This window comes from Pterocles gutturalis, unplaced genomic scaffold (assembly GCF_000699245.1).
Source record: "Pterocles gutturalis isolate BGI_N339 unplaced genomic scaffold, ASM69924v1 scaffold3056, whole genome shotgun sequence".
Taxonomy (NCBI): Eukaryota; Metazoa; Chordata; class Aves; order Pterocliformes; family Pteroclidae; genus Pterocles; species Pterocles gutturalis.
In genome coordinates this window covers 8,724-23,322 of record NW_010102784.1, presented here as the reverse complement: position 1 = coordinate 23,322, position 14,599 = coordinate 8,724, and the positions used below count along the sequence as shown (strand labels likewise).

Sequence of the window (14,599 nt, the reverse complement as noted above, 5' to 3'; positions counted from 1 at the left end):
AAAATTATTTTTTAATCCAAATGTGTTGCCTATGTGCAGATGTGCAGTAAAGACAGGTGGCACTTGCCATTTTAGGATCATGGGCTGTAGGCTGCTACTGGTCTGTTCAGAACTGACTGGTTGTATTGTGTGAATTCCTTTTATGGCTTGTTAACGTTATATTCATTTCGAGTATATATATATGTATATACATACACATATGGGTATTTTATTGTACAATGTTTGATTTTTTTGTAGTTCCTCCCAGACTGTAGAAGAACACAGGAAGTATGCTCACTACTGTGGCCCATATAAGGGAAAAAAATTAGGGAGCTTCTGAATTGCCATATTGGTGACAGCTCTTGTGTGCTTTTGGGAATGTTGCCTGCGCAGTGTCTGCCATCTAGTGGATAGGAATCAAATTAGGAGATCTCAGTTCATTGTGACACATAACTCCTTTGGGCTTGTTCATGAAATCTTAATGAAATTAATCTCTGCGTAGTGTTGGGAGCCAGTATTAACAACTTCACTTTTTATCACCATGGTTTTAATTATTTTATCACTGCCAAGCTACCCAAATAGCCTGAATGCAATGAGATCCTATAATAATAAGTATCAGTCACATTCTATTGCCATCTAGTTTTGTGAAATTAGTACTCTTTAAGTTTAAAGCCTACAGCATGTTAGTGTGTGACATTTCCAAAGGAGACATGAACTTTGGGCTTTAAACAACTATTAAGTCTCTGAGAAAACCAACAGTCTTAAGTTTTTATGGACAAGAGAGTTTTGGAGTCCATCTCTTGGGCATGTCTCTTCAAATCCGAGAGCTGGGCAGAAAAGCTTCTTTCTTAACCAGTCAGTCGACAGGGAAATAATCAGCCACTTGTCACTTCTTATGTTTCAAAAGTCACGGATCTCACAATTTATTTTTTCCTTCTTCCTACTTAATGTTCAGTGCTTTCATCTAGAAGACCTTGAACTTCTCAGACATGTAACTGGCTTTGTGAACTGCACAGACAAGCTGTGTAGATACAGCATGAAAATACGGGGTCTACAGTATGCAGTGGTGTTGTGGTTTTACCCCTGTCTAGCAGCAAAACACCACAACAGCCACTCGGTCACCCTACCCCCTTCCAGGGATGGGGGGAGAATTAAAAGGGTAAAGGGAAAAGAGACTCTTGGGTTGAGATAAGAAAAATTTAGTAACTAAACTACAATAATGTTGAAAATAATGATGACTATAATAATAGTAATGTATAGAAATATACAAATGAGTGATACAGTGAAACTGCTCACCACCTGATGACCAAGGCTCAGCCCATTCATGGCCAATGATCCCAGAGTAGGGAGAGTCCCAAAACTGCAATCCAGGAAAGTAGATAAGAGCTGGAGTGTCCGAGACTGAGAGCTGACTGAGGGAGTAAGTCGACCCCGAGAGAAGGGTGACCCAGAGAGAGAGCCAACACAAAAAGAATGAGCACTTCTGGACAGATCCTCATCTATATACTGGGCATGACATGCATCATATGGAATATATTATTGGCCAATTTGGATCTAAATCCTAAATTTGAGGTCAAATCCTAGGCCAGTAATTGGGGCTGTGCTCCCTCCTAGCTTCTGCTGCCCCTGCAGACACTGGCACAACGGAGAAGCTGAGAAGTCCTTGACTGTCCTGGCAGCAATTATGAACATCAGTTATCAGCTTTCTCCTCAGCACAAATCCAAAACACAGCCTCATACTAACTACTGTGAAGAAAGCTAGCTCTGTCCCAGCCAAAACTAGGACAAATTATAAACAGTAATGTAAATTAATGACTTGTTAGGAGATGTGGGGATTTGAAATATTTGTGTCAAGATAAAGTAGCCTTTTGGAAAATGCTTTTCAAGTTTGATATGACTTTATACAAAGTGGGAGACTTTGTTACACAGTAAGGGACAGGTCATGATGAGATCTTGAGACACTAACGCGGCTTGAAGCACAGGACTTATGTCATTGCATGGTTCACATCTGCCTCTTGCCACCATTTTGTAAACCTACCAGAAGTCATTGTGATTCTTGCAGGATAACTGGGGAAAATGTAACTTCTGTTCTGGAGGCTAGCTACTTAATTGACTGTGATGCTCTTGGCTTGCTGTAAGCCCAGAAAAATATTAAAAAAAAATTGGGAAAGGACATTAATGGAAAGTAGACAGACATGTTTGTGGCCATCAGCCCATAATTAAGGCTAATGAGGAATTTGGGCTGTTAGCTGGACATAAAGCAGAGTGCAGATGAGATGGTCAAATAGAGTAGAAATGCTGTTCTGTCAGTCTCTTGGTATTCTTATTATGAGCAACCCAGATCGCTGGACTCCTTGTTCCTTTCTTGATCTGCTGTGCAGAAACATGGCTGTTCAGAAACATGGCTGTTTCAGCTTGGAGTGAGGTATGAAGTTTTTCCTAAGATGTTGGAGAATGAAACATAAATATGTAGGACTGCTGTAAAACAAAAACTTTCTAGCATATGTGGCCAGATCGGAAAGAGAAAAAGAACTTGGTACTCTTCTCAGAGGAATGTATTGGGAAATAAGCAGAATGGGAAGAGGCACAGCAAAGTGCTGGGGCTTGGGAGTTGTATGACTGTGTGCTCTCGAGCAATTTGTGGCTGCGTGTGAAGTATTTCTTGCCATATCCAGTACCAATCCCACAAAGGAGAGCTGAAATGGAAGAACTAGATCTGATCGTCTGCTGAATTCAGAAGGAGAAGCTCCAAATGACAGGATATAAAAATATGTTCATGTGACCCATTCATCAGAGTTTGATTTGTCGTTCCCAATGACTAGTTCTTAAATATGTTTTCCCATAGGGTACTCTTGCTGAACGTATTAGAGCAGGAGGAGCAGGAATCCCAGCATTTTACACCAGTACTGGCTATGGGACGCTGGTCCAGGAAGGGGGTGCGCCTATCAAATACAACAAAGATGGCACTATTGCCATTGCCAGCCAGCCAAGAGAGGTAAGACGTCAATTTGTTATTAGAAAGCCTGCTTTGAAAATTGAATTTCTCATATATTTCCAAAATAAACAGTAGTTTAAGGACCTCTTGGTCAAGTTTAACCTTGGTATGTTGGATTAACAGGATGTCTGTGATACCAGACGCAATAGTTTTCCTCCCACTGCTTACTTCTGTCCTCTGTGATGTGTTAGAAACGTTTTTACAGCTTTGGAATGGCTTAGCAGCAAGAACTGGTCCAAGTGAAAACTGTGTTGCTGAGTTACTCTTCACTTGACAGTTGTCTGACCAGGTTCACTGTGTATTCAAACAAAATCTTGTACCAGGCCACTGCAGTGCACAGTACTGATTGAGAACTGCATCCTGTTGGTTGGGCAGGTGCTCCTTAAATAGTGTGATATGGAGTAAGCAGCCCCACAGCTGTACCTGAAGCTTTAGCGTTAGAAGAGGTGGGGCATTTTCCTGTTAAACAGGAAGAGCTCAGTTGACACAAACGTTCAGGAAATGCATTTTCTAACAGTTGAAATGCAAGGTAGTCTGAGTATTTGAAATTGCAAAGAAATAAAAAAATGTGGCTTCCAAGTGAGAAACAAGGGCTTCGTATTGAAATTGGATGTAGAATTTGAAGAAGGGAAGAGATTTCTCAGTACAATAACTGTACTTAAAGAAATGGATGGGACTACTGCTGTATGTTCAGTTATGCTGCAAATGGTATTAAATTCTACCTAAAGAACGTCTCTGGGTAAAGGTAATTTCCCCCTCCTGTGGTTTTCATGTATTTTGTACGTGGATATTTTCAGTATCTAATAATTAACTTAGTCTTTCCTTTTCCTTAATTTTCTTACTGAATATGTTGTTATGATGTTTTACCATTTGAAGGAATGTTTTGATTATTAAATAGCTTATAATTTTGATAAAATTTTTCTTCTACTTCTTACTTTTGTGGAAAAGTCTCTCTTACTTTCCTCATCCTTTTGGAAGGGGCTGATAACATGACTAGCATGATTTGATCAAATCCATTCTCCAAATCCATTTTGAGTGCAAGTGTCATTTTATAAAAGCTCAGATCTCCTTTTACAGAACTGAAAACTGACTTCTGATAACACTTTTGTCATACTTCCCCCCAAAAAAATTTTTTTTAATAGCTCTCGAGATGTTTTTGTGTATACTGTAACCTTCTACATTGTTAAGAGGGAAATGCTGTTTCATGTTTCTATATAGGATTAAAATACTAGCTGTTTGTCTGTTATGTATTCTGGCTTCAGGCACAATATAGTTACAAATATTAATCATACATACAGAGAAAATTAAATGAAATTCAGTCTGTCAGATGCTGTGGTTTGAGTACTCTGTCTTAAATGCACTTCATTCTGGATCTGGGGTTTCTGGTCATGGGCAGTGATGATGAACCTCTTCAAAAGTTCTGCTTTGGCACTTCATTTTTTGGTTAGCTGGTAGATGGATGTGCAGGAAGAAGCAGGTCTAAGTCCAGTATGGAATATGGATCTGATTCTTGTTCTGTTTTCATAAACAGAGACACTATGGTAAAACTACAGTTTACAGCCTTTCCATGCTTCTCTGTTATCATACAGTCAAGCTACAGTTTTTCAGATAAAACTTTATGTAGTACAAGAAGACGTCTAAATGTAATAGCCTGTAAAATTAACCCCATAAAATAAATATTATGTGGGAGATCTGTTTAAAGAAACCTACATCTGAGTAGTGTACTTATCTCTGTAGGTGCGAGAGTTTGATGGCCGTCACTTTATTCTGGAGAAGTCGATTACAGGAGATTTTGCTCTTGTGAAGGCATGGAAGGCTGATCGTGCGGGAAACATCATTTTCAGGTATGACTTGTTTGCCAGTGGGCAAAGATTCCTTCATGGTTTAGATAACCAAAGATAAGAATAATCCTGTCTTTTGTGTGATGGCAAAGTAATTTTTTAGCAACTTCACTTTGTTTCATATTGCCTGTGCCTAGTGTCAAATTATACTGCTATAAAAACAATATAATTACTTTTTCTGATAACTTTTGAGAATTCAAACACAGCTGTGAAATAAGACATTGGTAATGAAAAATGAGACATAGCAGTCCAAAGTCATTTATGATGACTGTGGAGAAATGTCATGACATTCCGTTAATTTCAATTCACATGTTAGTTTGGGTCTTTTTCTTTGCACAATTGAAGGCAAGAAGTGCAGGTTCATGTATGCCAGAAGAGAAGGTTGCTGAGTCAGTCTCCTGGCCCACCAGTGATAGGAAAACTTGTTTCTGTCTCCAGAAAAGTGTGTTTAAAGTTGATTTTATCTCAGTGGTGTAGGGGGAAGCATCATATGAATTTGAACATCTTTTGTAGTTGAAAGTTTGGACATTACACTAGTGATAACATCATTGATTTGAGTTGCTGTATTTGTGCTCTGGTTTGTTGTCAACTGAAGCAGGAGAGATTTGCTTATGTTTAACATTTGGGTTTTATTTGTTTGTTTTATGGCTGTCAGATGAAAAGGTAAGCGTTATGGTAATCAGTTGCAGTTTACTACAGGAAGATGCTGAGTGATGTAGTCTGTCTTTTTATGTATAAAAGCAAACAAGGAGTTTAAAAAGCAACTGAAAATACACAGATAAAATAAAACCGATAAAGTTATGCTTTTATTTGTATATGTATATATATGCGTGTATTCACATAAATTTTATGTATATGTCTTACAGATTTAATAACAATATTAAATTAAAATAGTTGAATATTAAGAAATAATTTTTTATTTTACCAAACTCTTGACATCCTGGCTTGCCCACTGGCAAGCTGATTGAAAACTGAAGTTTGGTGTGTGTGTGCATATGAATTTGATGGCTGCTAAAGTGCTTTCCTTAGGCTCTAGGACACCGAATACAGGAAACAGTCTTTGCCCTCGGGCTTGTCTGTGTTTGATCTTGACCCTCTACTCTCTGTGCTTTTACCCTTTATCTGTCTACTGATGCTTACTTACCTCTGAAAAATTCTGTCATTCTCCACAGGAACAGACTGGTTGCATTCTTCGTTTTTCCCCCAGTTCCTTCATGTCCTGTTGGTCTCTCTTCATGCCTTTTCCTCTCCCTCTTGTTCCTTTCAGAAGTCTTCATATCTCTCCCACATTCACACAATGCAGTTGATGCCAGATGCTATTTCCATCTGGAGTGGAGACCTAAAAGTTGTGACTCCTTCTTTCAAGTGTACCTAATCAAAGATGGAAACATAATCATCCAGTGTCTTATTCCGTGTAGAGTACTGCTAGTTTAAAAGAATTTGCTCGTAATAAGCAGTGACCCATTCTGGTTTTGAATGAGACACAGATTACCTAATGGCCTATAACAGAGAAACATAGGCTTGTCTCATAGCCTGCAGGAGAAAACAGAGATGGAAATTGTAATAGATTAAAGTAAACAGCAGAACTTCTGTGATCTACAGGATGAAAACGAAAATGTATTTTTGACATCATGCTACATACTGAGTTTGTATTCACTGCCAGTGGGACCCTTCTATACTTTTTTTGTTATGTGACTTCCATTTTGTTTGCTGAGGAATGCCTAAATAGGCATAAGCTCTGTGTTTATTCAAATCTGCCAAGGCTTTCACAGCAGTGTGGTACTATTTATAGTGTGTTTCCCATGTGTCTGGTATCTGTGAAGGCAACAGGAATGCACTGTCTGAAACTGTTGATCACCCTCAAGCTGAGAGCTTTTTTAAATCCAAAGGATGTGCTTTAGATAGGCTTATTGGGACCACAGGCCACCATGCGTTTTTTTGTCTATTGACATACATGAAGCTATACTGTTTTCTTGTGGATCTGGAATGGCACCAGCTCCTTTAGAAAGCAATTTTTTTTTTAAACAGGGCTTACTACATGATACTTTGTGTCTTCTAGATCTTTTGTTCTGTACAGTACATCTGTGTCTGCTTTCCTTCCAGGCATGCTTATGCTGAGTGGACTATTCAGCACCACAGCTTTTGCCTAACAAGTCCTTTGTCTGGCCCAGTAGGTAATAATTCTTAGGTATAGTGCACCATTACCGAGACAAATAATCCAAGAATCCCTCAAACATAATGAAATAATCGCACCTTGTTCCTGTGCTAGCTGAAAGGATGCATATATGGCTATTTCACTTTGTTAGTCTGATGCAGGTCCTAGTTCTACTTAGTAGAAGAGAGTATCTCCGTATCTTAAGCTCCTTCAGAGCTTTCCTCATTAGGGACAACAGCAGGGAGTGTCACTGCTTTTATGGATATTCTACCTCCTTTGGCTCCCTTGCCTTTTTATCTGGTACAATTCTGCTTTGGAGTTATTCTAGCCCAATATACTTCCACTTTACAAGCGGAGGTGTGATTTGGTGCCAAAGAAGGTGGACTCTTGACAAGGGAAAAGAGACCTTGAAACAATAACCGGAGTCCGGGCCCTTACTGTCACAGGCAGTCATGTCAGGTCATCTTTTCATGCTTCAAGTGGTGCTGCGATGCATAAATTCAACTCATGTCTGAGGTGTCCCTTCACCTCTGCACCATTCGGCACATAGTGGATGTAGTTTTTTGTTTTGGTGTACAATTAACTAGCTTGCTAGTTAATTCTTCTTTGGGAAGAAAGCTGTTGTTATGCTTTGCAGACAGCTTAGAAATCCACTGCGGAAGCAATGAACTTTGTAGACTTTGTTGAGTGTAGATATTCAGAAAGTTATCTTAAAATAAAAAGGCAAACTTGGCTTGCTAGTTTCTGGATTTCATACTCAAAAAACCTCAACATTATTCTGTGTTCAAAAATAAGTGTGGTACTTCTGTTTTTTCTTCTTCTGGACCATGTGTTATAGTGTTACTTTGATCTTGTAAAAGACTGCTGCTTCTGAAACAACTTTACTAACCGAAGAGCATTCTAGGTCGCATAAGGTTTTATAAATCGGGTCAGATTCAAGCTCATTAGCTCTTCTTAATTTTACATTGAAATGTTTTCTTATAATTTTTTCCCCGATGTAAAAATAATTTTATCTCAGTTTCTTTTACTGACAGACGAGCCACTACAATCTCGAGAAGGTCTTTGGCTCAGAAAAGTAATTGCATGGGATTAAATAATTATTTGTTTCCACATCTGCCTTCCCCCATCTGTACCCATTCCCCTGCTATTTTAATTCAGCTTTTGTAACTCAGTTTTTCTTCTCATTTTCTACACTACCTAGTTTAGGGTACTTCCCCTAAGTCACTACTAGCTAGTATTGTATTAATGCACTAAGAGAAGAATTCAAGTCTTCCTTTTTTTTTTTTTCTTTTTTTTCTTTTTTTTTTTTTTTTAAGGTTTCTGCTTCTGACATCCTTTTGTTCTTACACAGCCACAGAGGAGACCCACGGACAAAAGATACTGTCCCTTTTGTAGCCTCTATTGGAGGCTTCACAGCTGCTTTGTATTGCCAATGATGAGCAGCCTGATGTAGTAGAAGGTGTCCCTGCCCACGGTTGGAACTAGGTGGTCTTTAAGGTCCCTTCCAATCCAAACCATTCTATGTTTCTGTGATTCTATGATTCTAAAAAAACAGGATTTCCCTGTGATATGTGTCTTTGGGTATAGCTTTGATTTTATAGGTCTCTGTACTAGAAATCCTGTTAAAACGGTTTGGTAATCTCAGGATTAGGCTATTCCAGTTCCCTACGTCCTGCAGTGCCACGAGGTGGCAGCAGCACCCCAAAGTTCGTCCCGGCTCTAGCATTAGGCCTGGGCATTGCACGAAAGGGTGAAGAAAGTAGAAGACATTGGGAAACAAGGATGGTCAAAAAAGAAATGCTTCTATGGAGATGGGGTGGGGGTAAAAGAAGTTTTGACTTGTTTTGAACCCTAGGTTCATGCATTTTCAGGAAAAATTTCAATAATCCTACTTTTAGAAGAGAAAAATGCTGAGAAGCAATCAATGGAGCCTCACTAAAATATATGTAATTTTTCTTAAATATTACACCACACAGTTTTGTTTGCTTTCTGAAAAATACAGAAGGGGGCTGACATAGGTCCCTTGTTTTTCCTTGCACCTACTATGATCTCATTGCAGATCCCAGCATGGTTATACATGTCATGTGTTACTTTATTCCCTAGAGGTTCTTTTTCCTTGTTACAGAAATACTGTGTGGGAATACTTAGGATGAATGCCAGAATCTTGCAGGGAGTGCCAAAACTGGCACAGCTTTTTTAATCAGGAGAATTGAATTAAATTTACTACTGTGCAAAGTGCTATCCCAAGGCCTAGTCTGAATTACAAACACATATGTGGGACCTGAGAGGTTGTTAGGCCCTGTGCTGACCCTCCCCGTGGAGATTAATGTAGTTCTTTGTGCAGTGAAATAATGGGAAGGTACATTACAAAGCCCAGCTTGCTACTGCTCTTAGATTTAATAAATTAAGATACCAGTAGCATACCCAATTTCAATTAAACAATGTGCTGATTAAGAGTCAAAAGAGCTGTAATAAATATTTTCTGTAGCAAAATATGATTTAATTTCATATGCATCTTATACAATTCCATAATACTTTTTCTTTCCTCCTATTTTTTTATTAGTCTTCTAGCTATTTGATGAGAAGATTTGTGATATTTCTATTACAGAGATACTTGTAGTAGCTTATTTCTGAAAAGTTTCCTTGTACTGTTACAGCTTTTATCATCTATTCATTTTATTTTCTTTTGCAGGAAAACTGCAAGAAACTTCAACCAACCTATGTGCAAAGCTGCCAAGACAACTGTGGTAGAGGTAGGGAATTGAAACATAGTAAGCCCTGTACCCCTGTAGTCAACAAACCCATTTATTTTGCATGGTATTCTGGGGACAGAGTTCTCCTTTTCTTGTCTGGTTGGAGGATTTCATACGAGGGACAGTGGTCTAACCTGTCTCCTTGGATTGCCTACTCCTAACAAGGTACTCTGTTTTAGTGATTAGTTCACCATGTTTCCCCAGTTTATTACTGTTCATCTGATCCTGGCCAGGACTTCGTGTTTGCTGTGATCAGCCTTTGAAAGGGAGACATGACAACAGCCTTAAAATTTGTTAAATGAAGTAATACATGGTTGAAAGAAGAAACAGTAGGCTAATGCTGTGCTTGAGAAGATTTGCATCAGATCTTGTGCAAAACTTCTGATAATAAGTACATAACAATATAGATTGGGCAGCTCATGGAACTATCACAGTTGTAGTTTCTCAAATGTAATAAGTTACATAAATATCCGTCCAGAATGAGATTCAGACATTTGGTTATGCCTTGAGAAAGAGGATGGACTAGATGATATAGAAGTTTCTTCCAATCTTTTTGTCCTTTTTCGTTGTTGTGTAAAACGATAATGTTTAAAAATGTGGAGCAGCCTGCACTGGAAATATATTGGTGACTGGAGAGTTGCTAAGGCATAGCAATATCTAAAAGATAGACTGCTCTATTAGCTTTTTCATCACTCTCTTGTAAGTTTTTTTTTATAAGCCTAGTAAAAGCTAAATACGGCTTGACAATAAGATCAAGACAAACTCTTCTAGACTGTTTCTAGTAAATTCGAAATGGAAGAGGCTTGTGTTTCTTCAAAGGTTTTGGTTTTAATTTTTTTGTTTGTTTGTTTGGGGGTTGTTTTGGTTTTGTTTTTTTTTTTTTGTTTCTTTTGTAAAGTCTTATGTGGAAAATGTATTTGTTATGTAAACATCTCTGAATAATGCGTTTGGGACTGTGAGTTACTTCTTTGTGTTTTACAGAACTATGACAAAAAATACCATAGAATTTGCCACATGACTTACAGTCACAGTTCAGCAACAGTACATGAATTTCCACAGTTGGTGAAATGTTTGTGCTTGTTCCAGTGGTTAATAATCCTCACTGGTATAAATATATCTTTTTACTGTAATTACTTTGGCTTTTGGTTCCATTCCAGTGCTTTTACTCTCTTCTGCTATATTAAAAACCTTTCTGAAACCAGCACTTCCTTCCCATTGAGTGGCTTCTCAGTGCTGGTGATAATGATGAGCAGATTGAGGTCTTATATGATTCTAACTGTAAAACATTATCTTCAGCTCTCCTATCTTTTTTATGTCCATCTCCTTCTCACTCTGTTTTTTTCTGAAACTTTACAAATGTGGCAATTGAAATGTCTTTGGCATTGTAACAGTGCTACCCCTAATGTCACCTGAAAAGTAGAGTTGCGCTTTGGTCCTGCTGCTTCCTTGTTTGCATACCTGTACTCTTTCCTGATTGTTACGCAGGAGGTCCTACAGCGTTAGTTGCTAACACCTTGTTAATCCATTTCCGGCATACTTCAGGAAAAGTCTAATCAGTGTTTGCCAACATGCATTCTGTGAGTATGGCAGGTATTTCTTGATCACAGATGTCTGACTTCATGTTTTTTTATGAAACCCGTTATGTTTGAATAGACCCAGTTTACCTGTTGTGTCTGGTACTGCCACTTCCTTCTTAGGATTTATTATTTCACCAGTCCTTCCCACAGATTTATTTCAGTTTCTGATCATTGGTAAAAATATGGAATGGCACTTGGCATAGTAAGATACACACCAAGGGAAATATAAACTACTGGAAATCCAATCTCAAGGTATCTGTGAACTTGGTGAAAGTGGGAAGTGCACTGAGAATCAATTGCATTTGTTAACCTGTCCTTCTAAGTTAACCCAAGGAGCTGTGAAATCTCCTGACATCTGTACACAGTAAAAGACACTTTCTTCTTTTAACGCATTAAAGCTGCTGTTCTCTAGTCTAGGTCGGTGTGGCATTTTACACTGCTGACGTACAGACAGACGATTTTTGTAACAATTCAGAGGTGGGAGAACTTTGCAGCATTTGCAGATGTGGAGGATAAGAATAGAGGCCAAAAAAAAACCAACCAAGCTCACAAACCCACAAACTGATAGCTATTGGTTGCTTAAAAACTTCTGCGTTGTGAGGAGTGAGGCTGGCTGTGTGTGGAGAGGCTTCTGAAGGAGGAGGAAGTCAGGCTGTACTGTTACCAGTTATGTCTGTGGCGCTCCCCTAGAACAAATTTCAGATGGAAGTGTCTGACCCTCAGCCTTGTATTATTTTGACTAGGCAAATGGTCAGAAGTAGCTGTTCAGTGCCCTTTTTTGGGATCAGAATAAATGCAAGATAAAATGCAAGAGGCGTTTACTGACCTGCACAAATATTTTGGACCGTTAAATGCATTTCTTTTGTCTACCTAAGTGATAGGAAGTAGAACCTGATAACACTCATGATAAGGATGTATCCTGAGGCACAAAAAACTGTAAAGATACAATGGCACTGAGTCCAGTGGACTTTCTACTTTAATTTAAAGATGACCAGTATGAAGGGTCAGAAAGAAGTTTACAATTGAATTGCATGATTCCTGTTATTTGAAAGGTAACCTTAGCAGAGAAAAATGTTAAATAATCCAGTAGTGGCAGCATTAGTTAGTTTGGCTTTATCTATATGTGAAAGCAAAATGATGTGAGACTTGTTTTTTCTTCTACAGTGTTGCATTTAAAAATAGTTCATCTGCTTCTCACTTCATTTTGCAGAATTTGCAGGAATTAAATATGCAGTCAGAGTTGTAGCATTGTTCAGACCTGAGCCCTCATGGATGCACCCAGCCTGAGGCTTTCAGTTGATTTTTGGATCTGTAGACACTTTCCTGCTCCTGTTGCAAAGATGGAAGAGTTGGGAAGTCAGCCAATCTAAAAGGAACTCAGTTGTTATGCCTCCTAGCAGTGTGGCTAGGCTGCTAGGGCAAGGGCTGTGATATTAGGATGCTTCCAAAGATGTACATCTTCCTGTAGAGGCTCCTGTGAGCAGGGCCCCACTAGGAGAGACAGCTTTTGGTGATGGACCCCTCTTTTTTGGACAGAATTGTGACAACCCAAAGCCACAGGAAGAAAACATGGAGTGACATTGCCAGATGTGGGTGTCATGACAGAACAGGAGAGGTGAAGGGTGATAGAGGCTTGGGCTCTTTCTCTTTGCCACAGAGGAGTACATAAACATCCATAACAGCCTCAGACATCCATGAGCTGTTGTCTGTTTTCTTGCCATTGTTATTCTCTGCTGTGAGACCTACTGATTACTTGTACCTGGTGAAGTGGTTTGAGATCTCAGCTGCTGGTACGATGTAAGTGTTTGATAGTGGTAATAGTCAATATGTTTAGAAATATTTATTGACTGTCTGTTTTGAATATCCAGTTTGAATAATTTTCTTGTTCGGATTGCAGAGGATGGCTAAATATATCTCCCTGGGTAAACAGCATTTCCACCTGAAGTAATATCAGGGGAGGAAAAAAGAGAGTGCACTTTCTCATAAAAATGCATTAAATAAAAATCATTAAACCCTGCATTTTATCTTTGGTTGCCTAGTAACAACACAGCCACGTCAGTGAGCACCATTATCTCAGGTACAATGAACTGCACTGCACTAGGGGACAGAAGCAGACTGAAATAAGCTATTTGTATCCTGTTATCTGTGCTAAATCATGGCATTGTGTTTTATTGAGGAAACTGGAAAATGAACCTTTTTTTTGGTGTCTGTTCCTCCCAAGTGCTTTAACAACAGCAAAACTTTCCTCAGATACGTAGCCCTGTTATGAGGAATTCTTCAAGGTTTTTACACATTGACAGTTTACTGTAAAGAGTCTGTAAGTACTAGGTGGTTAGTTTGGGCTTTTGACTGCATGATTGGATTTACATGCCTAGGTTTTGCCTAAATTGTGAGTCAGAGCTGCTTGTGAATCTGAATTTAGATAACCCAGTTATAGAGTAGAGACATCACAATATCCTTTCCTAAAGGAACCTTAGATGGAAGATTTGAGTGAACGCTTGTGGGAGAGTAACTATGAAATACAAGCACATGATCCTTGAAAGCATAGAAGGGAAAACGGCAAAATACCAGGAATGTCTCTTAGGAAGACTGATTTTGTGAGCTTAGAGACTTGCTAGATGAAGATTTCTGTGAGGTATAGCTCGGAAAAAATTAAGTTACTGTATTAAGATCTTGAGAATAAACTTTTCCAGCATGGAGAAAGCATTGGAAGAGCAGTGGGAGTTTGACCTTGATCGCAATCATTGCAATCTCAAACACGGAAAAGAAAAAAGAAAGTGAGACCAACGTCAGATGTCTGAGGCTAAGCATTACAAAAACCAGCCAAATGAAAAAAGCTTAAGCACATAGGAGCAAAGTGAGACATCTCCAGCCCAGTACAAAATAAAGGAGGCTTGAAAGTAGCAACAAGAAGATGTCAAAGTAGCAAGAAATCTTTGTAAGAGTACATACTTAGTGGGCTGGGTGACCAAGAACAGTAACATTTCACTGCTCAATGAAGAGAGTAAAATTAGCAATGCAGAGTACAAAGAAGGCTGGAGTGTTTAATGCCTTTTCTGCTTCAGTATTCAGCAATGTTAAAAAGCAGTTTGGTGACTATTATGGCACCAGTCATAGAAGGTTAAAGAACAAGTCAGAGAAGGGTTGGAATTGAAATCCAGGGGCTAGTAGTACTGATTTGGAAAAGCAGCTCCTAGAAACATTTGCATAGCATTGCCACAGTAATTTTAGTTTGCCAAAAAGAAGCCCACCCTCAGAGTTGAATGCTCTTTTATTGTTTTTACTTCCCTTCATTGTAT

The 14,599-nt window shown here is 38.8% G+C and overlaps 1 protein-coding gene across 1 annotated transcript in view; it reads left to right on the top strand.

Moving 5' to 3' along the window:
* LOC104471174 (succinyl-CoA:3-ketoacid coenzyme A transferase 1, mitochondrial-like) overlaps positions 1-13,918 on the top strand; it is a gene marked incomplete at its 5' end in the record, with an annotated part of 30,426 nt that extends 16,508 nt beyond the window's left edge. The window contains 5 exons of the mRNA XM_010086419.1: positions 2,825-2,974; positions 4,712-4,818; positions 9,663-9,723; positions 12,796-12,874; positions 13,872-13,918. Coding sequence (XP_010084721.1) covers positions 2,825-2,974; positions 4,712-4,818; positions 9,663-9,723; positions 12,796-12,874; positions 13,872-13,918 — 444 coding nt within the window. The remainder of the gene's footprint in view (positions 1-2,824; positions 2,975-4,711; positions 4,819-9,662; positions 9,724-12,795; positions 12,875-13,871) is intronic.
* Between the last annotated feature and the right edge of the window lie 681 nt (positions 13,919-14,599).